Source organism: Alligator sinensis, unplaced genomic scaffold (genome assembly GCF_000455745.1).
Source record: "Alligator sinensis unplaced genomic scaffold, ASM45574v1 scaffold722_1, whole genome shotgun sequence".
In the NCBI taxonomy this organism is placed as follows: domain Eukaryota; kingdom Metazoa; phylum Chordata; order Crocodylia; family Alligatoridae; genus Alligator; species Alligator sinensis.
In genome coordinates this window covers 1,045,874-1,067,067 of record NW_005842345.1, presented here as the reverse complement: position 1 = coordinate 1,067,067, position 21,194 = coordinate 1,045,874, and the positions used below count along the sequence as shown (strand labels likewise).

Below are 21,194 nucleotides of genomic sequence, written 5' to 3'. Positions count from 1 at the left end.
CTCACCAATTCCCTTCTGTGCCCCCGTGATGAACTTATAGGCAGCCACAAAGTCGCCTCTCAACCTTCTCTTGCGGAGGCTGAAGAGGTCCAGGTGCCCCAGTCTCTCCTCATAGGGCTTGGCCTGCAAGCCCTTAACCATACGAGCGGCCCTTCTCTGGACCCTCTCCAGGTTATCCACATCCCTCTTGAAGTGCGGCGCCCAAAATTGCACACAGTACTCCAACTGCGGTCTGACCAGCGCCCGATAGAGGGGAAGTATCACCTCCTTGGATCTGTTCGTCATGCATCTGCTGATGCACGATAAAGTGCCATTGGCTTTTCTGATGGCTTCGTCAATCTGCCGACTCATGTTCATCTTGGAGTCCACTAGGACTCCAAGATCCCTTTCCACTTCCGTGCCACCCAGCAGGTCATTCCCTAGGCTGTAGGTATGCTGGACATTTTTCCTCCCTAGGTGCAGCACTTTGCATTTCTCCTTGTTGAATTGCATTCTACAATTTAGGGGCCCACGTCCCACAACATGCCCCTGCCCTGCGCAGCGTTGCCAACTTGCGTGGCTTTCTGGTGTTGTTCTTAAAACCTACACTTTGGGAGCGTGAAAAATTTAGCTTTCTTTTATAGATATTATTTATATTTAGGCGTCTATAAAAGCAAGTAAAGTTTTTCACAGACTTGAAGATCAACACCCAAAACTGTGAGAGTTGGCCGCACTGCCTCCACTCCCTTCGGGAATCGGTGACCCCTGCCCTCCCCAGTGTCTCCTCTGGTGCTGGGGTCTCCCTCACTTCATAGGTTCATAGGCTGTCGGGGGCTGGAAGGGCCCTTGCAGATCCTCAGGTCCAGCCCCCCCTGCTCTGGGCAGGGAGACAACTGGGGTTAGGTGACCCCCAGCGAGGGGAGTGTCCAGTCTCCTCTTGAAAACCTTCTCCCTGCCTGAGTCCAGACTTGCAGCAGCCAGGCATGGGGAAAGGAGCTGGGAGCCAGGGCACACCCCTGTTTCCAGGCATGGGTAGCTGGCAGCTGCCCCCAGCAAGAGCAAAGCTGGGGAGACTCTGAGGCACAGCTGGGGGGGAGGAGAAAGCACAGATACCCCCATCCCAGCACCCCCACTGGGGAGCAGGGGGTCCCAATGCCACCCAGGGGATGGCTAAGAGCATGCAAATCCCAAGTTGTTCAGAGTCTTTTTGCTCCAGAGGCTAAAGCAGAGCCCTGAGCATAGGGCACCCAGGGCTGGACAGGGTGGGAGGCTCTGATGCATGGGAGAAACCATACCCTATGCAACAGCACTGACTGCAGCCACCCTCCAGGGCCGCCCTCATGCACAGCTGCCTCCCTGGAGCTGCACTGCACCCCACGCAGATCCCACCCACCCCCATCACCATCAGGCAGGACCCATGTGTGCGGGGAGGCTGGTGTTTAATCACAGAGAACAAGCAGATAAGGCTTGGAGGTGAGGGGCACAGTCCCTGACACGCAGCTCCATCAGGTTGGATGATGCCACGACCCCATCCATCTGCGGCAAAAGGGACTCGTGGTCTCACGACTGTCGCCCGTGCGTACACCTGGGATCCAGCATGGCCCATGGGGTTCCCAACCCATGCTCCAGGGGCTCCCATGGGGGCTGGCAAGTTGCTTGTTGCATCCCTTGGGGAACGGGCCTTCCCAGGGCTGGGGCTGGGGCTGGAGCAGAGGAAGAACAAGCTGGCCCTGGCTTCAGCGCTCCAGCTGCCAGCTACCTTCCTGGCTGCTGAAACAAGGCACAGGCTGAGAGGTAGCTCCAGTCAGACACGGGAAGGAGGTCTATGTGCCAGGGAGACCCCTGAGGCAGGCCCATCACAGTGATCTCTTGGTCCCTGTTAGTAGGTGCTCCATGGAGGGGATTAAGGCAGGGGACTGGTCCCCAGTGGGAGGTTAAGGCAGGGGACCGGTCCCAGCAAGCAGAGCTGGAAAAGCAGAGCTATGTGACCAAGTCACGGCCAGGCGGGAGGGTTTTTTGCCCAGACAGTGGGGTCCTCCCCTGTCGAGCACCCATCCCCGAGGCAGCACCCAGTGCCCAGAAGCCCCCCGGGGAGAGGAACAGGGCTGCAGCAGGTCCATCCTCATCTCCTCCTTGCTTTCCGTGTCTCCAGGGCCCGTCATGGCCAGGTCAGCTGGGCCCTTGCCTCGGGCCTGGCTGGAGAAACTGGAGGTGCTGAGGCAGCTTCCTTGTGGTCCCCGCTGGGGCGAGAGGGTGGGTGCGCTGGTCACACGGGGGCAACGTAATTGCCAGGGAAAGTGCCGAATTTCTGGGTTCTTCTGGACACGCCTGGAGCAGGGGGACAAAAGGATGGACCTGAGGGGTGGCTTGGAGCTTGCCCTGCCAAAACCAGCCCCTTCTGGCTCAGGGGGCTGCCAAAGGGCCCCTGGCCAGTGCTCTGTCCTGCTTGCATTTCCTGCCCCCCGCAGCCGTCTCTCCCTCCCTGCCCCATGGGTTTCCACGTACCCACAAACCAGCCATCATCACACTGCTGCATGACGTCCACCTGGTCACCCTCACGCAGCTCCAGCTCGTCCTCATTCTGGGGCTTGTACTGGTAAAGTGCCCGGTACCTGCAAGGCACCAGCTGCCCATCAAGCCCTTGGTCCTGCCATGGGGCAGGGCATGGGCTGAGCCTGACATGGCTGCTGCCAGGAACCGCACAGCACCTGGGACATTAGCAGTACCCTGTCCCTGCCTCCTCCCGCCAGCCAGCTCCTTGTTCCCTGCTCCCCAGGGCTGCTTTGCCCCTGAGCGGGGGGTTGCAGTGCCAGGGTGAGAGCCAGGTACGGCTGCCAGTTGCATCCGCTGAGCGCACCACTGTGAAAAGGCCCTTGTTCGGGGGAACAATCCCGACACTGTCCCAGCCCCACACCCCAGGGGGCTGTCTGCAACCAGCCCGCGGCACGGGTCACTTCACCCGGGCGGCCTGGCTGGCTTCCAAGTGGAGTAGGGGGTCCCAGTTCCCCTCCCTCCCTGCTGTGCCAGCCCCTCCTCTGCTGCTTCTCTGCGAGATGGGGCCACTCGCTGCACTTACCGCGTCCACTGGATGTTGGAGCCATTGCTGGATGGGGAAGCCACGGGGCAGGAGCTGGCAGGTCCTGAGGTCTGGAGGGCAGAGCTCTGCGGGGAGACGGGGGCCCCAACCGGCAAGGAAGGCACCACCGGCTGCTGAGTCTCCTGCAGCCGGCAGGGTGACAGTGGCTGTGGGCTCCTGGGACCCAGGCTCTGGGTGGAGAGCAAGGCAGCACCTCCAGAGGCCAGTGGGAGACTCTGAGGGAGGCTGGGTGATGCTCCAGCATGCTGCAGTTTCGGGGAGCTTGGGAAAGTGAAGCCAAAGTGGTGCGGGGAGGAGGAGAGAGCGGTCCCCTCTGCACCGCGCCGCTGGGCTGAGGGAGAGCCTGAGACCAATGGGGGTGAGGGGCTGGCATGCCAGCTGTTGGGCGCACACCGCTGGAGTGGGGAGCTGGCATGGGCCAGCGGGCCTGGGGACAGAGGCAGGGCCGGGCCAGGGGAGGAGGGGAACTCCTCTGAGGCCTTGACACGCGGCTCCTTCACCACCTGCACGTAGGTAGCCGGGAAGATGCCCTGGCGGTTGGTGCCAGAGATGCGCCCCTCATACCAGTTCTCGTCCACCCTGCGGACCAGGCAAATGCGCTCACCCTGGGGGAGGCAAAGGAAAGGCAGCGGGTCAGGCACCTGGCAGTACCAGGCTCCACCCTTCCCACTCACACCAGTCTAGCCCAGCATCCACCAGCACCCCAGGTGGGTCTATCCAGCCCAGCCCCTGATATCCTACCCCCCTGGGCTGTCCCGGCCTGCATCCTGCCTAGGGCAGTGCAGAGTCCAGCATGCCTGGCTCTGCAATGCTGAGCATGGAGCAGAGCTTCTGCCTGACCCCTGTCAGTGAGATGCATGGGCCCTGGAGCATGAGGATGGAGGGGCCACGCTCGCATCACCCCAGAGAGGGCCAAACATGCCTTTTTGCAAGGGAATTCAGGGCTGGTGCATGGCTAACCTGGCAGGCAGGAGGCCAAAGCTTGAGCCAGCACTGGAGGGGAGAGCTCAGCCTCTGGGCTATATCCAGGGTCTGTCTATAAGGCAGTTCGCTGCCAGTCCAGGAGCTGGGCTGAGGCCCCCCAACTCGTGACAGACATGTAGATGCAGGCTGCCAGCCTGAACAGGCTTCGAAGCAGGTCACATCCTGCAGCCCCGCGGTCTGGCACCCAGCAGGCCCCTACCTTACGGAAGGACAGCTCTACCGGCAGGTCCCCTTTGAAGCCGTACAGTGCCAGGGCCTCCCCGTACTCCAGCACCTGGAAGGTTGGGGGCTTGATGGGCTTGGGGGCTTCTGTGGGAGGCAGGACCTGTTGGGGAGAGACAGGAGCAAGTGAGTAGAGCCCGTGAGTGACAGCAGTGGTGGGGACGGCTGCCCGGCCTCACAGCTGCCAGGGTGGGGGGTGGAGGCTGGCACCTTCTGGGGACTCCGAGGGTGGGGGGTGGCGGGGTTAACTCTGCTGGTGCTTCTGCCAGCAATCAATGGAAGGGGAATAGCAGCTGCCCAGTCCACCCCAGCACCGCAGGCACAGCCCAGTTTAGCAAGCCAAGCCTGTTCACCACAGCTGCTCTGTTTGGGAGAGGAAGGGGCTGTACAGTACCAGGGATGGGGATGTTGGGACCCCAGGCATGGCTCAGGTCTGAGCAGCATGGTCAGAAACACGTGGCACTATCAGACAGTGGCACAGGCGTTCAGAAGCGGGCACAATCCCAGGACTGGCCACGAGAGGGCGTGCCCTTCTCACTCCCTGGGCCAGCCCCAAGCGGGGCTAAGCTGAGCAGGCTGGGTGGCATGCACCTTGTGGCACTGATGCCCCAGGCACACAGGCATCGTGTTGGGAAAGCAGGAGGCTTGTCTACTCCTCTTTACCCCTCCCGGACCCTGGTCTGTACAGCGATGCCCCCCCACCCTGCTCACCTCCACGTAGTTGGACGGGAAGATGCCCAGCCTGCCATGGTGCTCACCCTCCAGCCAGTTCCTATCCACCTCCTTGTGGATGTAGACAATGTCGCCCTTCTGCAGTGTCAGCTCTCTGCAAGACCATGGGCAGTGTGACCACCCACTGCCACCCTCCACTCCCAGATCCCCACCCAGGGCTCCTGGCTCCTCCAGCACCCAGGAACAAGGCTGCCTTAGCTCCTTGGTTCTGGCATGTGCCCTGGCTTCTGCCCCCATGTCCCGGAGGTGCTTGGATACCAGGGGCTTTCCCAGCTCCCACGGGTGGGGAATGTCCATGCTGATAACCTGTTGCCCCTTCTCCTAAGCCTCACTTTCCAGGCCTCAACCAGCTTCCCTGAAAGCTGAGCTGTGCCCTGAATCCCTCTTCCCACCTGTGCCACTAGCCAGGCTCAGTACTGCGCTGCAAAAAGGGGCGCAGTGAGGGCATCAGGCTGTTCTGCTACTCCGAAGGCAGCCCCCAACCTTGAATGGGTCCAGGTCGCTTGGGCTGGGGAGTGGTGAGTGGCTGGATGTGGCACGGGCCACAAGGTTATCACATCTGCCACTGCCACTGGAGATGGACCTTTTTGCATCTGAACTCCTGTAAAGCTGGGGGCTGTTCCCTTCCCTGGGAGAGACCCCATGGGGGTGGGAGGAAGACGAGGTCCCTGCCCTTTGCACAGGCCCCCAAACGTGCACCCTGGGCTGCCCCACCCGACCAGGAGCCACTTACTTTGGGGACTCAGCTTGGAAGTTGAACTTGACACGAGCGGCTTTCATCTGCACGAGTGGGTGAGGAGGGAAATGCCATGAGACATACGAGCAGGGGTCCAGGGCACCAGCCTGCTCTCCCCAACACCTGCCCCGCAGGGCTCCACCCAGGGCTGTGCCTGCCACCACCTGGGCAGCCACTGACTCCCAAGGCAGACCCAGAGCCCACCTCCTGCTTGGCCCCAGGGCTACTGGAAGGCCTGGAGAGAGGCTGCACCCATTACCAACTTGCTGCCCTCTCTCCCCTCTTGTCCTCCTTGCCCTCGAGTGGGCACAGCACCCCCTGTGCATGCTCCACAAGCCCCCAGCAGACACAGGTTCTTCAGGACCTGGCCGTGCCTCACCTTCTTCTCCTCTCTCTTCACTGGCCCATCCAGCTCAGCCAGGGCCTGAACCCCATCAGCCAAAGAGCTGTTCCCAGGATGCTGCGGGGAGTCTGCGGAGAACCAGAGAAGCGGGAGGTTACGTGTGGGAAGGGCACAGCACCAGTGACACAAAGCCCTGGCAGCTCTGGGGTGGGGGCTGGAGAAGGGAGCAGAGAGAGGGGCTCCAAGAAGGACAGGCCAGGCCAGGCCAGGGCAAGGGGACCCTGCAGTCCCCCCAGGACACACAAGCACATACCTTTCCAGGTGGGCGAGCTGCTCCAGTCCACCGGGGCTAAACCCAGGCCCCCTCTCTCCATGCTGGGGCTGGCAGGTGGGTAGCGTCGGGCAGCCAGCGGGCTCTGCCCCAAGGCTGGGTCAGCACGGCGGGCGCACTGCGGGCTGCTGCAGGGGGAAGTGAGAGGTGCTACAGGAAACCCCACACAGCTAAGTCTTCCCCAACCAGCTTCAGCGAGGGCTCCTTGGGCTCAAGGTCACCCTCCAGGCAGGCTCCACATCCCTACCCCTGTGCACATGCAAGCTCCACAGCTGAAACACGTCATCCCCTGCCCCGGGCCCTAGCAGCTGCAAGACGCCACAGGGCATGGGGTGCAGTGACTAGTGTGGGGGCCGGGAGCCACGACCCCTGGGTTCTGCTCCAGCTCTGGAAAGGGCATGGCTAACCTGGCAGTCACGGTTGCCTCTTTATAGGGGTGTGGCGATTATGGTGGTGGGGCAGGAGGCAGGACCCTGCTGTACCCAGAGGGACAGTCTGGAGGTGCCAGGCAGGTTCCAGCCCCTCTGAGCAGCTGGCACCACAGCTCGATCCATCTCCCTCCCCAGCATGGGGGTGTTGCCAGGAGCAGCTTGCACAGGGTACGTTACAGCTGGGTTTCATTTCCCCACCCAGCCCAGCCCGTGGAAACCCAGCCAAGGGCCTGCGAGCGTCGACCCAATCGCAGGAGCTGCCGAGGGGGAGTTGCCAGGCCGCACGCAGCGCCAACCTGCCTGCCAGAGCCACAGCCCCGGTCCGCGCCAGACCCCTGCTCCCCTGCACTTTCCTTCCTGGTGCCGGCCCCTCCTTCCACCCTGCGTCCAGACACGACTCCTGGGTTCCTGGGCAGCTCTGGGACAAGGGGGGGGCGGCAGAGGGGGCTGGGAGCCAGGACTCCTGGGTTGCGCCCCAACACCAGGAGGCAGGAGTACAGAGATCAGAGCTGGGGGGCAGACCCAGGACTCCTGGGTTGCGCCCCAACACCAGGAGGCAGGAGTACAGAGATCAGAGCTGGGGGGCAGACCCAGGACTCCTGGGTTGCGCCCCAACACCAGGAGGCAGGAGTACAGAGATCAGAGCTGGGGGGCAGACCCAGGACTCCTGGGTTGCGCCCCAACACCAGGAGGCAGGAGTACAGAGATCAGAGCTGGGGGGCAGACCCAGGACTCCTGGGTTGCGCCCCAACACCAGGAGGCAGGAGTACAGAGATCAGAGCTGGGGGGCAGACCCAGGACTCCTGGGTTTCATCCCAAGCTCTGGGAGCCACGTGGGGCCTGGGTTCCTGCCGTGCCTGTGCCCGTGCCCCAGCCCCATCTATCTGCCTGAAAGCAGAGCCCTGGCACCAGGGTGAGTACAAAGTCTCCTTCTGCCCCAGCAAGCGGCCCCCTGCCCTGCTTTGCAGGAAGCAGCAAGGAGCTGGCAGGAAAACAGCCCTTGGCTAAACTTTAACTTTGTCTCAAGAGCTCTTAAAAGGGCAACACCCCCTGCCCCGCCCCCCCCCACACACACACACCCTGTGGGGAGCACCCAGCTCTGTGCCCCTGCTCCTCCCCTGTTTCTCTCCTGACTCATTCCTGTACCACAGCCCCCAGGGAGGAAACCAAATGCAAGGCACAGGTCCTTGTGGGCCCCCCATGCCCCCTGTTTACAGTAGGACCTACAAGAAGTCCAGCACGTGCTTCCTAGACCCCTGGCTGCAGGTGCAGAGCCTGAGGCTCCTCAGGGAAATCTCCCGCGGTTTCGGCTCTAACCCTTACCCCCTTGATGGAGGCTGAATGAGCCACTGGTTGCAAGAGGGGAACAGGCCCAGGTCCCCCACACACAGCCACCTCCTTCTGAAGGACAGGCTGGGAACCCAGTGCAAAGGTACCGGCTCAGTGTGGAGCTGGGCTGGGCAGGATGCTGTCCCCCAGCAGCAAGCCCCTGTGCTAGGGGACAGCACCCGGTGAGGGGCAGGCCTGACAGCATGCAGCCCCCATGGGCAGCCACGCTTGCCCGGCACTGCACACACCCTGGGCAGCCCTCCTGGAGGGCTGCAGCACCCACGGGGCAGCATGCTCACATGTATATAGGTGCCCGGCAAGCCCTTCCCAGCCCCAGGGAAGCAGCCATGTTGAAAAGCAGCCCACTCTGGGTGCGGCTCCGAGTCCCGTGCTGCCTGTCTCTGTCCAGAGGTCATTTGCCAGCCAGCGCCCTGTTACACCCCTGCCCACGGCTGCTACACACAGCACCACGTCCCGTCCCACCCCACCCCACCCCGCTGACGCTCTCAGACCCCTTCCCAAGGGCCCCAGAGCACAGGCAAGAGGCCATCGTGTTGATCAGCCTCCTCTCCTCTCCTGTCCTGCGCCCTCCTTCCAGGCTCCACTCCTTCAGCTCCTCCTTCACCCGCTTCCTCCCTCTCCCCACTCCCGGCCTCAGCGTCTGCTGGCGCTCCCCAACCCAAGCTGCTTGGGGGATGGCGCCTGCCCCACCTGGGCAGGGGCTTGTGCCCACCCTGCAGCCCCTCACCCTGGCCCTACTCACCGGCTGGCAGAGGCCGGGGCAGGGGAGCAGGCAGCCAGCACCTCCGGCGAGCGCTGCGGGGAGAGGGGAAGAGGAGATGAAGCATCCAGGAGGCTGAGCCTGGCGGGAAGCGAGGGAGTTGGACTCCTGGCAGAAAGGAGCCAATAAAGAGCCAGCCAGTGGGGAGAGCCGGCCGGCTGAGCCCAGCAGCAAGGAGAGCCAGCCCCGGGAGGCTGGGGTCCTAGTGTCCAACAGCCCGGCCAGGGCAGCGACAGGCACAGGCTCCCACACTCCCAGAGCCAGGGGGCACCCGCTGGGTGGACAGACAGATGGACAGAGCACTAGACTGCAGCTGGTGTGAATCAGCTCAGCCCCAGGGGGTTGGAGGAAGATAGACAGATGGATGGACGTAGAGCCAGACCTCAGCTGGGGTGAATCAGCACTGCTGTCTGGGATAGGGGCGGGGGTCTGGTGGGCAGACAGAGGGCCAAACCCCGGCTGGCATGGATCAGTGGGGCTGGGGGGAGGCAGGAGGACAGACAGATGGACAGGCTGGGACAGACAGGCAGGGCAGATGGGAGGAAATGACTGATTTGGAGCATCCTGGAAATGCTGTGCTGGAAATCGATCCTGCTGCTGACCAGACCAGGGGGAGGGGTGGGGGAGGGTGGTTCAGGGGGCCTGGTTGGGGCAGTTGAGGGCTTTGAGACTGGTTCTTCCTATTGGGATGAGGGTGGAAGGAAAGGAGCAGGAAGCGTGGACAGACAGACAGGCAGCATCTAGGTGCCGAGATCCTGGGGTCACGGTTGCCATACAGGCACCACACATGCTTTCTGGAGGTGAAAGGCCCCCAGTAGGCAGAGCCTGCCTGCCCATGCCAGCCCTGCCCCCAAGCACCCACTGCTGTGCCAAGGGGTGGTGAGAAGGACCTGGCTCTGGGGACGCAGGAGGCAAAGGCACTGGCGGCTGGGCTGGGGACCCAGCCCAGCAAGGTGTGACCCGGTCCAGCTGCCCACCATGCGTAGGGTGCCCCCACCTTGCCAGGCTGCTGACGGGCCTCCATGGCTCTCATGTCCTTGTCCAGCTGCCTGCTCAGCTGCTCCAGCTCCCTCTCCAGCTGCACCTGGGGGGCAGGCAGAGGCTGATCATCACTTGCCGGGCACAGCTCCTGGCACCACCAGTGGCACAAAACACAACACTGACATGGGATGCTGCCAGGGGAAGCGATCGCTTGTATGGCCATGGGGTGCTAGTCTCAGGGTTAGGTCCACACAGTGCAGGGCTGCCCCAGTAAGGAGGTGCCAGGGTACCACGGTGTCAAGGGCAGAGATGCCTGGCTCCCAACAGTAGGGACACCATTGCAGAGGGGAGGGTAATGCACATCACACAGTCCAGAAAAGGGCAAGGGCCCCTGGCACCAGAGATTTTGCCACTCCCCAGCGTGGAGATCCTAAGGTGCCCCAGGGCAAGGCAGCCATGGGTGCAGGGGAGCTGTGCCAACCCCGGCACCTCTCGCCTGCATGGCACAGCCCTTTGCTCACAGCCTGCAGCAGGACGCTTGACCTCCCGGGCTGGGGAGGGGCCTGGAGACAGGAAACAACAAACTGCTGGCTCCATGGAAGCCAGTAAACACAGCTGCAAGCCCCCGAGCAAGGGCCCGTCGGGGCCCATGCAGGGAGCGGGGCCTAGCAGCCTGACCCACCCTCCCACGCTTGGACTCAGAGGCAGCCGGCACATGCAGGGGGATGGAAGTGGCCTGCCCCACACCTGCCCTGTGGCCTGGCACTCACCTCGATGGGCTGGGATGGCGGGCGCCGCTCCACAGGAGACTCGGCCAGGCGCTTCCTGGGCTGCAAAGGGACGGATCAGCATTGGAGCCCTGTGTTGCCCGTGGCCCCGCTGCCTGCCCTCCACGGAGCCCACTGACCCTTCTGCTGCCCCTCTCTTCCCCATCCCATGGGGTCAGGTGTCCTGTCTGGGAGGGGGTCTGGTGCGAGGGGCAGACACACCCACAGGGCTGGGGCAGGCAGTGCCTACATGGTCTCACAGTACTCCTAGGACTGGTGCAAAGGGCAGCAGCTTCTCCCTGCTGGGTGTGATGGGAGCTGGGCACCTCCTCTCTGCCAGCCTACACATGTGCTCATGCTGGGAGCAGCCTTGGGGCCTCCACAGCTGCAGCAGAGAAGCTCTACTGCATCCCCGTGTAAGGCAGATGGGGCCTTGAACGGAGGAAGAAGGCAGCAGCCTTGGTCTGGCGGGAGAACCATCTCCAGAGGTGGCTATGGCAAGGGCTGGAGCAGGGGGAGAAGACCCCAAAATCCAGGATGCCCTGGGGCCAAAGGCCCCCAAGAATCCTTACCAGGCTCCCAGTCTCCAGCTCCTGCAGAAACTGGTACCAGCTGTCAGCACTTCCTGAGTGGGGCTCTGCTGCCTGGAGAGGGACAGGGTGGGCCACCTGAGCACGGTCCTGCCCCGGGGCCCTACCTGCCCCAGCTTATGCTACACAGGGTCCCAGAGCACACCTACATGCCAGCATCCAGCACGTGCATCCCACCAGCCAGCTCCAGGCTGCCCAGGGCCTCGTGTGCCCAGCCACATGCACATCACATATGCACACACACTGCTGAACACATGCATGCACAGCCTGATCCCTGCACATGTGTACCGGTGCGAGGCATGCACACACATCATGGCCACACTCCCGTCTGCCTGCAGTCACACTGTGCACAGCACCTCTCCCAACGTAGTCAGGTACTGTCATGCAGGGACAGCTTGGGGCCCCACTCAGGGGATGGATCCAGCACGGATCCTAGTGTGCCCCCACCCTGCTCCTGAGAGCCCCAGGCCCCATGGGTCCTAATGGCCCGTGGGGATCCTTGAAGAGGGAAATGCTGCGTCCTCCCGCCATGCCTCCATGGTCCCCCGCCCAGACCCCGCTGCTGCAGCAGGGCAGGGGCAGGCTGAGGGCTCCCAGCCTCGGCCCTGGGCAGTGCCTGGGGGGAGGCTCCTCACCGGGGCAGGGTGGTCGAGAACAGACGACTTCCCGGGCTCATAGTCAAAAATGCTCCTGGGCTCCATTGCAGCCACGTCACAGCCCCTCCTGTAGGGGGGCAAGCCGGTGAGCAGGGGCTGCCCACGACCAACGCCAAGCAGACTCCAGCAGCGTGGCTGAAGTCCAGGGCACCCTCTCTCACTGGCGCCACCTGCCATGGCAGCGTCCTGCCCCTCCTACAGCATGCCTGCCTGCTCCCTGCTCTTCCCAGCCCTGGGGGGACTGGCAGGAGCCGCAGGCTGCCCAGGTCACTGCTGAGTCTGTAGCAATACTGCTTGTGTCCGATTCCCAGCTGGCTTCACCCCAGCATCCAGTGGGGAGCAGGGCAGCACTCAAGGGGCTGCTACAGACACGAACACTTGCCCTGTCACATCCTGCTAGCACTGGTTTCTGCTGATGCAACTGGACCTGAGGACTGGGACAGCGGTGCGTGCTGGGCAAGTGAGCGCTGAGGGGTCTCAGCACCACGGCTTTCAGGGCCACGGCTGTAAGGCAGCATTATCCACAAGGGGGCACCCGACAGCTGCAGAGACCCACGGGGGAGGGTCCCTGGAGGCAGCGGGTGCCGAGACCGGCGTCTCGGCCTGCAATGCAAGGGCTGTGCCATGGCTGAACAGGCCTCCCCGCTGCGGGCAGGAGCATTCAGCCCCAGTCTGATGCCATCGGTGCCCTGCTCAGAGACAAGGGCTACTGCTGTCCCCATCTGCAGGGGAGGCACACAAACACACTTCGCTCCCCACGCCGGGCGAGAGGTTATCATTAGAGGAGCTCCTATCCTGGGCTCCAGGGACAGACCCCCACCCCTGTTTTGGGAAGGTGTGATGGGACCAGCCTGCCTGGACACATAGGGAATGAAACCCCAAAGGGGACAGGACAATGCTCCCTCCCACCCCGTGTGGACCCCCCATACCCGCACTCACCAGTCCAGGCCGTTCTGCAGCGTCAGGCCCTTTTTCGCAAGCCCCGGAGGCTGCAGATCTGGTGGGGACAGAGACAGTCAGGTCAGGTGCCAGTGCAGAAAGGGCTTCAGGACAGATGCCTTGATGCACAGACCTATGGACAAGGGAGTGTGCAGCCCCCCAGCACTCTTCCCCTGGAGCCCAGCCCCTGCCCTAGCTCACCCAGCATGCAGGACACCCCTCCAGGGGTGTCCCCTGTACAGTCCCCAAGCTCTGCCCAGACCCACATCCCCCTCAGCAGACCCCAGGGCCCACCTGTGGAGCTGCGGGGGGACTCCCAGTCCAGCTGTGGCTCTGCAAGGAGGAGAATGGCATGAGCAGTTTTTCCAGGGAGCAGGGGCCCCAGTGCGCCAGCACATGCAGATTACAAAGGGATCAGCCCCTCCATCTGGGCCCCTTCCTACCCTGGGACGTGGCCTCCTTTCCCCAGCCCAGTCAGCAGGAGACGAGAGACCCATCCCCAGCTGGAATCAGGCTGTCCCTGGCCCAGCTCACAAGGGGTTTTGGAAGCCGAGACGTGGCCAGCGACAGGCGCAGAGGAGGGGCGTCTGTGCGTGCCTGAGGAATCAGCTTCTGAGCTGTGTAGCAGGCTGAGCAGACACGTGGCGGGGAGCTAGGAGCCTGAAAGGCCCCCACACACCAAGAGCAGGAGGAGGCAGGTGCAGCCACTCTTGCCCCTTCCAAGAACATCTTACCCGAGAGCTTGCCATGGATCTGCTGGAACATGCTCCGGTACCAGTCCCGCGGCTTGTCCACACTCTGCCCAGGGGAGCAAACACACCAGGCATCAGCTTGGGAGCAAGGAGGGGAGCAGAGAGCTAGAGCAGGCCAGAGTGCCATCGCTGGGGTGATGGCAGGAGCACAGGCCTGGCTCCAGGTCCAGCTGGATTAACCGCGTACCCCAAACACCCACTCCTATGGCCCCATGCCCCTTGGACCCAGGCTGGGATGCTGCCACTAGCAGCCCCTGCCCTGCTCCTTACAGCACAACCCCCTCCCCAAGCATTGCACTGGGAAGGTGGGATCAAAGCATCCCTGCACCCCAGCTCAGCCCTGGGTCTCCAGGGGCTGCTGAGATCGACTTACAGATCGTGAGGCAATGGGCATCCCCGTCTCATCCACCGGCCCGATGCCATCGTACTTCACCCAGCGCTTGTTCTTCCTCTTACTGTCCTTGGTCCACGTGGCCGACCAGCCGGCTGGCCGGGGGGCCATGGCAGGCACCCGTGCCATGCCGTTCTCCATGGGGTGACGTGCAGGGCCAGCCAGGCTGGGCCGTGGCAGCGTGGAGGTGCCTGGTGCCTTCAGCTCTTTGTCAGGCCAGGTTTGGTACCAGTCACTCTCTGAAGGAGACACAGGGCTTGTGGGCTATGCAATGCCAGCAGGGTGGACTGCTGGACCCACGGCCCCATGCAGCTGCTGGACAGACAGCCACGGCATGGCCCTACCCACCACCAACATCCTGAAAGCACCCTGCCCGTGGCCCTGCATAGGGAGCTCAGCTGGGTGCAGATGGCAGCCCAGAGAGAGGCACCAAGGCAGCTGCCCACTGGGATGTGAGACTCAGGCAAGCCCCAGTGGGCACCAGCAATGGGGCTGGGGTTTGATCCAAAGGGGAGTCTCCCGGGGCCCTCTGGGGAGAAGGTGCCTGGTCATAAGCCAACGCCACGGAGTGCTGTGCCTTGGTAGTTACCAGGGCTTCTTGGGGCTGTCCCCCACTGCTCAGGGGTGCTGTGGCACACCGTGCGTGGTGCCGTGTCATGGAAGTCGAAGTTCAGGGTGTTGGAGCCGCCATCCCGGATCATGGGCACCTGCAGGGAGGGAGACCATGCATGGGCTGCTCTGAGCAGTGCGGACGGGCACCGGTTGGCCCCTCCACTTGCAGTGCGAGGTCCTGGCCACCCCACAGCCACCCCCTGGAGCCAGGGGAGAGAAGTCCAGCCCCTGCCTATAGCGCAGTCTCTGCTTTGCAGCCCCTGATGGTCGCCCTGGGCACAGAGCAGCTCTGGTTGCTGCCCTGCTCATCCAGGCCCTACCCCTTGGGGTAAGCAGTGCCATCATCCCTGTTGCCAGGGCTGGGCACGCTGCCCCCGACCAGCCCTGCTCACCCTTGTCACTCGGCAGCGCAGCGGGGTCCATGTAGGCTGTGGCGTGGACGTGGCCCTGGGAGAAGCCAGGGGGCTGGTGGCGGACAGCTCCTTCTGGAGGTGGGGCGGGATGAAGTCATCCAGGCTGAGCCCCCGCAGGGAGCTCGGTGCCCCAGGGGCCTGCAGTGAGGAGAGGCTGGAGGCCGAGGACCCATTGCCTGCTAGGAGGGGGCTCCCCATGGCCCAGGGGATGCCCTGCAGGGAGGCAGAGCAGAGCCGCGGTTTGTGCCTGGCTTCACCCCTGACCCCCAGGAGTAGCATCTGCCCTGCTCCACCAGCCACAAGCAATACCGCATGCCAGCAGGAAGTGCTCAGGCTGCCAAGGGCCCCTCCTTGGCTCAGACCCTCTCCCCAGTCTGCAGTCCCCTGCACCCGGCTGCAAGAGCCACCGCTGTTGGGGAAACTGAGGCATGAGGCAGGGAGGAGACTTGGCCACAGCAGTACTTGGGAGAACCCAGGAATGCTGGCTCCCAAGCCAAGATCTGCTGGGATTTGTGCTGTCCCAGCCTCGGGCCAGGGCAGGGCTACTCCCAGCAGATACTCTTATCTAGGCTGGCTCCAGCTGAGGACCTCCCAGTGCTCCCCAGGGAGCCCGCTTCACAGCCCAGCCCTGGGGGAGCGCTTCCTGTTATTCACAGGCGGACCCCAGTAACAGGAGAAGCTGTATGAGGTCAGCCCAATCTACACTCACCCGCAGGGACCGTAGTGTCCCGGAGCCGCCAGTTGGTGATGCCATCTCTGTTTCATCTGGGCCGGAGCAGTAGCAGGGTGGCTTGCACAGGACCTTGAGAGACAGAGGGAGGGAGCGTGACTGCAGTGCCCAGGCCAGCTGGGACAGGGGCTCCCCACGGCCTCTTCTCTGTCCTCACACACAGCCAGCCTTGCTGCTGGTGTGTGGGGGGCATGGCAGTGCAAGCTGGGGACAGTGCCCATGGCTCCAAGCTGATGACCCATCAGGGCTGGAGGTGCAGCCCCTGGGGTGCCCATAGGAGCTTGGGACCAAAGCAGGCACCCTGAGCATCCTGTGCTTGGGCTCGCTGCATGGGAAGGCTTCAGTGCTCCCTTGAGGAGAAAGGCAGCTGAGCGAGAATCCTGCTCCTGGCTCTGGAGACCCAATGGGGTCCTGTCCCCGAGAGCAGGAGACAACCCCCCTGGGCATGGTGATGAAGGGGTGGGACCCTGGTGAGGCCAGTGCCTGGCCCCTTTCCCCAGCCAGCCAGCCAGCCGAACATTGTGCCCAGACTTTTGCTGCTGTTGTGACGATGCCACAGCCTGGTATTCAGCCCTGAACAACGGGCTACAGTCTGAGCAGCTGCCCAGCTGCTCTCGTGGGAGTGGTGCGGCCGCCGGGGCACCGCGGGGTTAACAGCGGGGGCTGGGTACAGCTGCCCAGGGGGGTGAGGGCGCCATTCAGTTCCTGACTGCTGGGCCCATGCTGGGCTGCAGATGGACAGATGGACACGCAGACAGACAGATGGGCCAGAGCTCTGCAAGACGAGCCCTTTTTGGTCTTGTTCGGGGAACGTCCTCCAGCCCCTGCCTGTTGTCCCCCACCCAGTCTAAGCAGGGCAGCGCTGGACCCCGGCTGACCACATCAAAGTGGGCTGCCCTGATGGGGCCTGATCCTGTGCCTCTCTGGTGTCATTTGCAGGGGGCCTGCTGACCCCAGTCCCCAAGCAGCGAGGGAACCTCTCTCACCCCTGGTTGCCTCCTCCGGTACACCCAGATGAGGGCTGTGCCAGCCAGCTCTTCCTCCCAGGCCAGCCCACCTCCCTCAGCTTCATCCCACCACCCCCCAAAGCTGGGCTAGAGCACGGGTTGCAGCAACGCAGTCCTTTTGGCAAAGGGGGGCGAGGCGTCCTGCAGACAGATGCTAGCCCTGCAATCTGAGGAGGAAATACACTGTTCCCAGGCATGTCCAGCCAACAGAAACAGGGTGGCTCACATGGTTTTCAGCCCAGCCCATGTGCGCTTTGCATGGCCTTAACCCCAGAGCTGCTGGGTTCACACACTGGTGCACAGCGCACATTCCTCGGCACACGCCTCGCCACTGGGACCGAGGCTGGGAAATCCCCGAGGTGAGTGACAGACCAGTGCTCCTGGCAGGAACACAACCCTTCTGGACAGGAGCCCTGCTGGGGAAATAACAGGCCTGCGACACTTCTGACAACACTGAGGTGCCCGGGTGGCGTTGGAGGGTGAGATGATTCTGCCCGCCAAACCCGCAGTTCGGCAAGCGGAGCTGAGTGTATATGCATGTGTGTGCATGCTGGGGGCTCAGGGAGCCAGGCATTGCTGTACACAAACCACAAAGGAGTGCCAATATATAAAAAGCTCTTTGTCCTGCGCCAGCCCCTGGAATCATGGGATCACAAACAGAAACAGATGAGCCCTCCCCACGTGCCTGTGCTGCTATCCCTGCAGTTTACACGGGGAAATTGGGACACTGAGAGAGTGCCTCCCACGCTCACACGATGAGTCAGTGGCCCAGCTTTGAAGAGAACCCAGGAGTCCTGACCCTCAGCCTCGCAGCCCGAGCAGCAGACCCGCAGGCTGCTCCAAACCGTGGCACTGTCTCCCCCTGCAGCGGTGTGACACTTCCCACGACCAGCCCCGTTTCCAGTGCCTTCTGACTTTGCCAAACTTTAGCTGGTTGGGCTGAACTTTTCCACAACGGATGCCTGCCTCGAGCTGCAGTGGAAAAAGTCACTTCATCGCAGCACTGGGGCCATTTCCAAGAACAAGGCTGGTGGGACACGTGCTGCAATACCCACCTGAAAAGCTTCTGGGAATCTGACGTGTTTTGCAACCGCTCTGGCATGTCCCCATGATCTGGAGCAGAGACTTGAACTCTGGCAAGGAGCGAGAGGCAGCTTTTGTGTCAGGGATGTGCCTTTTGCTTGCCCCTGTGAAAATCCGCCTACAGCTGGCCCAGTTGCGAGCCTCCGAGAGGCGGCCGCTGCACGTCTCCGTTGAGACTTGCTAGGACTTTGCAGCTTAATTCCCTAACGATTCCGTCTGTCCTGGACACGCTCCAGCCCGGAGGAGGATTTTCCCTGCTCTCGCAAGTCCTGTCAGATCCAGATCCTGGCAGTGCCAATGCTATGAACAGGGCCTCTGTCCCCCCTGCATGGCCTGCCCAGTCGAGGCAGCGTGGAGGAGGAAGCTGAATACGGGGGGGGAATGCTACTCCTCAACTCACAGGGGCATCGTGTCAATGCATTCGTGAGCACTGCCCACCCATAGACCATCTACGCTGATAGGAAAGCTACCTAACCCATCTGTCATGTGTGGGAGCAGACCTCTGAACTCCATGGCATTTTGGGGGGCATCTATTTCTCAGGCATGGTCTGGAAAAGCCCTGTACCCACCCACCCACCAGCAACTACACTCCATCGCTTCCTCCCTCTGCACCAGCTTAGCAGCTCAGTGTGAGAGCAGGGGTACTGCGGGTTTGTATCTGGCTCTAGGCTTCCACCCCACAGCTTCACCCTCTCCCTTGGGCCCAAGTCTCTCTGCTTCAGCCTGGTCCCCAGCCCCAGCTGGGCTGCTAGCCCTTTCCCCCTGCCTGAGGCTGGTATGGGGGAGCTCTGGGGCATCCCCATGTGCCAGCTCCCAGCGGAGGGAGATGGGCCCTGGGGAACACTATACTTGTCCAGCATCTGGGCCTGGATGATGCCTCCTTCATACCTGGGACCCAGCTTGGGCTAGGGAAGGTCTCAGGCATTGCCAGGGCACAGCGCGGAGAATGAAGCACATGGAAACCACATCAAAGGGGAGCGTGCTCGCCCGCCCCTTTCCAGTCTGTGCTTGTGCCCTGGCACCGTGGCACTGAGCACTGCCTTGCCAGCAACACATCCCACTAGCTGGGCCATGCTCACCTGCTCCCCAGCCTGCGAGAAGCCGCCCCTCCCTCTGCCCCCAGCACCCCTGTCCTGTCAGTGTGGAAGGTCGCCCGTGGCTGGAGGAGAGGGGTGCATTGTTAGGAGGCTTGTGGCCCAGCTCTGGGGCTGGGGTTAAGCGCTTCAAGTGCTGAGACATGCAAATATTTCCACGCCCCACCGTGCAAACACTGCCGAGCAAGGCAGGGCCGGAGGGGGGGAGCAGGAACAGCCTGTTCTGTCCGAGCAGGAGAACAATTTTGGAGAGGAGGGAAGAGCCCACCAGCGAGGAGGCTGATGGGATGAGTCACCGCAGTGCTGGCTGCCTTAGTGGGCCCTGGCAGGGCACCAGGGCCGGGAGAAGGAGGGGTGCTGACAGGGAGGAAGGGAAGAGGGGGAGCATCCCAGAGGGTCTCCCAGTCCTCTGACCTTCCCACGGCCAGGCAGGGCCCCTCCCTGGCTTTGCCACCCCCTGCCCAGAGATAAGCACTCAGCTCAGCAAAGAAGTGGGAGCCAGGCCTCCCAGCTCTATCCCCAGCCCTGGGAGGGGAGTGGAGTTTAGTGGATTAGAGCAGTGGGAAGAGAGGCTGGAAGCCAGGACTCCTGGGTCTTGTTCCCAGATCTGGGAGGCACGTGCGGACCCAGGGATGACAGCAGGGAGGGTCAGGGAGCTTGCAGGCCAGCCCTCACCCGTGCATTTCTGTCAAGAGCTGCTACAGGGTTGTGGAGGGGAGATGGGATTACCTGCAGCTCCAGAGGTTATCCTTGAGGGTCTTGCTGCTCCAAGCAGGACTGTGCCTAGGCTGGAGAGGCAGAAGCCACAGTGGAGACCAGCTTCAAGCAGAACGGCTTGGCCACACCTGGCGTGCAAGCAGGAAGGGATTAGAGGGAATAAACAACACAGCACTCGGCTGAGACCTCGCAGTGCTTGGCACACGCTGCTGCCTCCTTGCACACGGTTGGGATGGGGCCCTGCCCAACCACTGTCTGTGCCACGGGGATAGCGTGTGTCTAGAACCACACACCACCTGCCCACTTCTGGCTTGAGCCCTGCTGCAGGAGAGACCCCGCCGCACCTCACCCAGGCCAGTATCACCCTCCACCACTGCATGGCACCAGCTCTGCACCCTAGTGCCTCCAAGGACTGCATTGCACTGCACCCACCCAGCCCAGCACTGAACCCCACCAGCACTGCACTCCACCACCTCCAAATATTGCACTTCACCACCTCCAAACATTGCACTGAACTGCACTGCACTCCACCCAGACCAGCACAGCACCCCTACCACCTCCAAACACTCCACTGCACCCCACCCAGACCAACAGTGCACCCCATCACCTCCAAAAATTGCATTGCACTACACGGCACCCCACCCAGACCATCAATACACCCCTACCACCTCCAAACACTACACTGCAGCCCACCCAGTGCAGTACTGCACCCCCTAGCCTTCAGGCTCTGCACTACACTGTACCCAGCTCAGCACTGCCCGCAACATCTGCAAACACTACACTGCACTGCACCCCACCCCACCCCTGCCAGACACTGCACTGCACCCAGCTACAACCACCCCCCTTGCACCCAACTGCACCCACCCCAGCACCCACCCCTCTGCCAGTACCCCACTGCCCGGCTTTCCAACTCCCAGTCACCCCGGCTGACTCTGCCCCCAACCTGATGGTGGGGATCAGGAAGCAAGCAATTAACCCTTTGCTGCCCACCTTTTACAGCTGCAGACCTGGAGCCCCATGCCCTCCTGCCTGCACGGGCTCAGAGCAGACGGGCCACCCCCAAGCCAGCAGCTACCTCTCTCCCTTGGGTGGCAGCTCCCGGCTGCCAGCGTGTCCCTCCCAGGCTTGGTCCCAGGCTCCAGCCTCTCTGCAGAGCCTGTCTCTGTTGCAGGGCAGGATGAAGGCATGTGTGGGGGCAGAGGGGAGATTCTTCCTCCAGAAATAGCCTGGGCCCGTTCCAGCCATCAGCCAGCTGGGTGCCCGGGCACAAGGCCCTGCCCGAGTCCTTCCTCCTGGCCTTGCTCTCTGGCTGGGGAAAGGGCACTCTCCTCACCTCACCTCACCCCACCCCACCCCACCCAGCTCCCAGAGGCTTTGGCACCGAGCGAGACATGCCAGGTCCAAAGTACCCACTGTGTGTCACGATGCCCACGCCGCTCCCACCACACCGGTAGTGCCATGTACCCCCTGGCGCCAGCGGGAGGTTTCTCTCCCCCA

At 62.7% G+C, this 21,194-nt stretch overlaps 1 protein-coding gene across 8 annotated transcripts in view; it reads right to left on the bottom strand.

Moving 5' to 3' along the window:
* Positions 1-1,401: 1,401 nt before the first annotated feature.
* The window catches only part of SORBS3 (sorbin and SH3 domain containing 3), a 32,693-nt gene continuing 12,900 nt past the window's right edge, over positions 1,402-21,194 (bottom strand). Inside the window, exons 1-22 of one of the 8 annotated variants that reach the window (XM_025210383.1) lie at positions 20,688-21,026; positions 19,710-19,825; positions 15,776-15,868; positions 15,046-15,279; positions 14,631-14,748; positions 14,024-14,280; positions 13,633-13,696; positions 13,193-13,231; positions 12,899-12,956; positions 11,939-12,026; positions 11,286-11,357; positions 10,717-10,776; positions 9,963-10,094; positions 8,948-9,000; positions 6,407-6,552; positions 6,130-6,221; positions 5,748-5,794; positions 4,994-5,108; positions 4,260-4,385; positions 3,056-3,681; positions 2,485-2,591; positions 1,402-2,307 (exon numbers count right to left, since the gene is read on the bottom strand). In XM_025210383.1, coding sequence (XP_025066168.1) covers positions 2,246-2,307; positions 2,485-2,591; positions 3,056-3,681; positions 4,260-4,385; positions 4,994-5,108; positions 5,748-5,794; positions 6,130-6,221; positions 6,407-6,552; positions 8,948-9,000; positions 9,963-10,094; positions 10,717-10,776; positions 11,286-11,357; positions 11,939-12,026; positions 12,899-12,956; positions 13,193-13,231; positions 13,633-13,696; positions 14,024-14,280; positions 14,631-14,748; positions 15,046-15,279; positions 15,776-15,820 — 2,541 coding nt within the window. In that variant the 5' untranslated portion in view covers positions 15,821-15,868; positions 19,710-19,825; positions 20,688-21,026 and the 3' untranslated portion in view covers positions 1,402-2,245. Of the gene's footprint in view, positions 2,308-2,484; positions 2,592-3,055; positions 3,682-4,259; positions 4,386-4,993; positions 5,109-5,747; positions 5,795-6,129; positions 6,222-6,406; positions 6,553-8,947; positions 9,001-9,962; positions 10,105-10,716; positions 10,777-11,285; positions 11,358-11,938; positions 12,027-12,898; positions 12,957-13,192; positions 13,232-13,632; positions 13,697-14,023; positions 14,281-14,630; positions 14,749-15,045; positions 15,280-15,775; positions 15,869-16,782; positions 16,929-19,709; positions 19,826-20,687; positions 21,027-21,194 lie in introns of those variants that run through there. The other 7 variants (XM_025210384.1, XM_025210382.1, XM_025210387.1 and 4 more) reach the window with 7 other exon arrangements.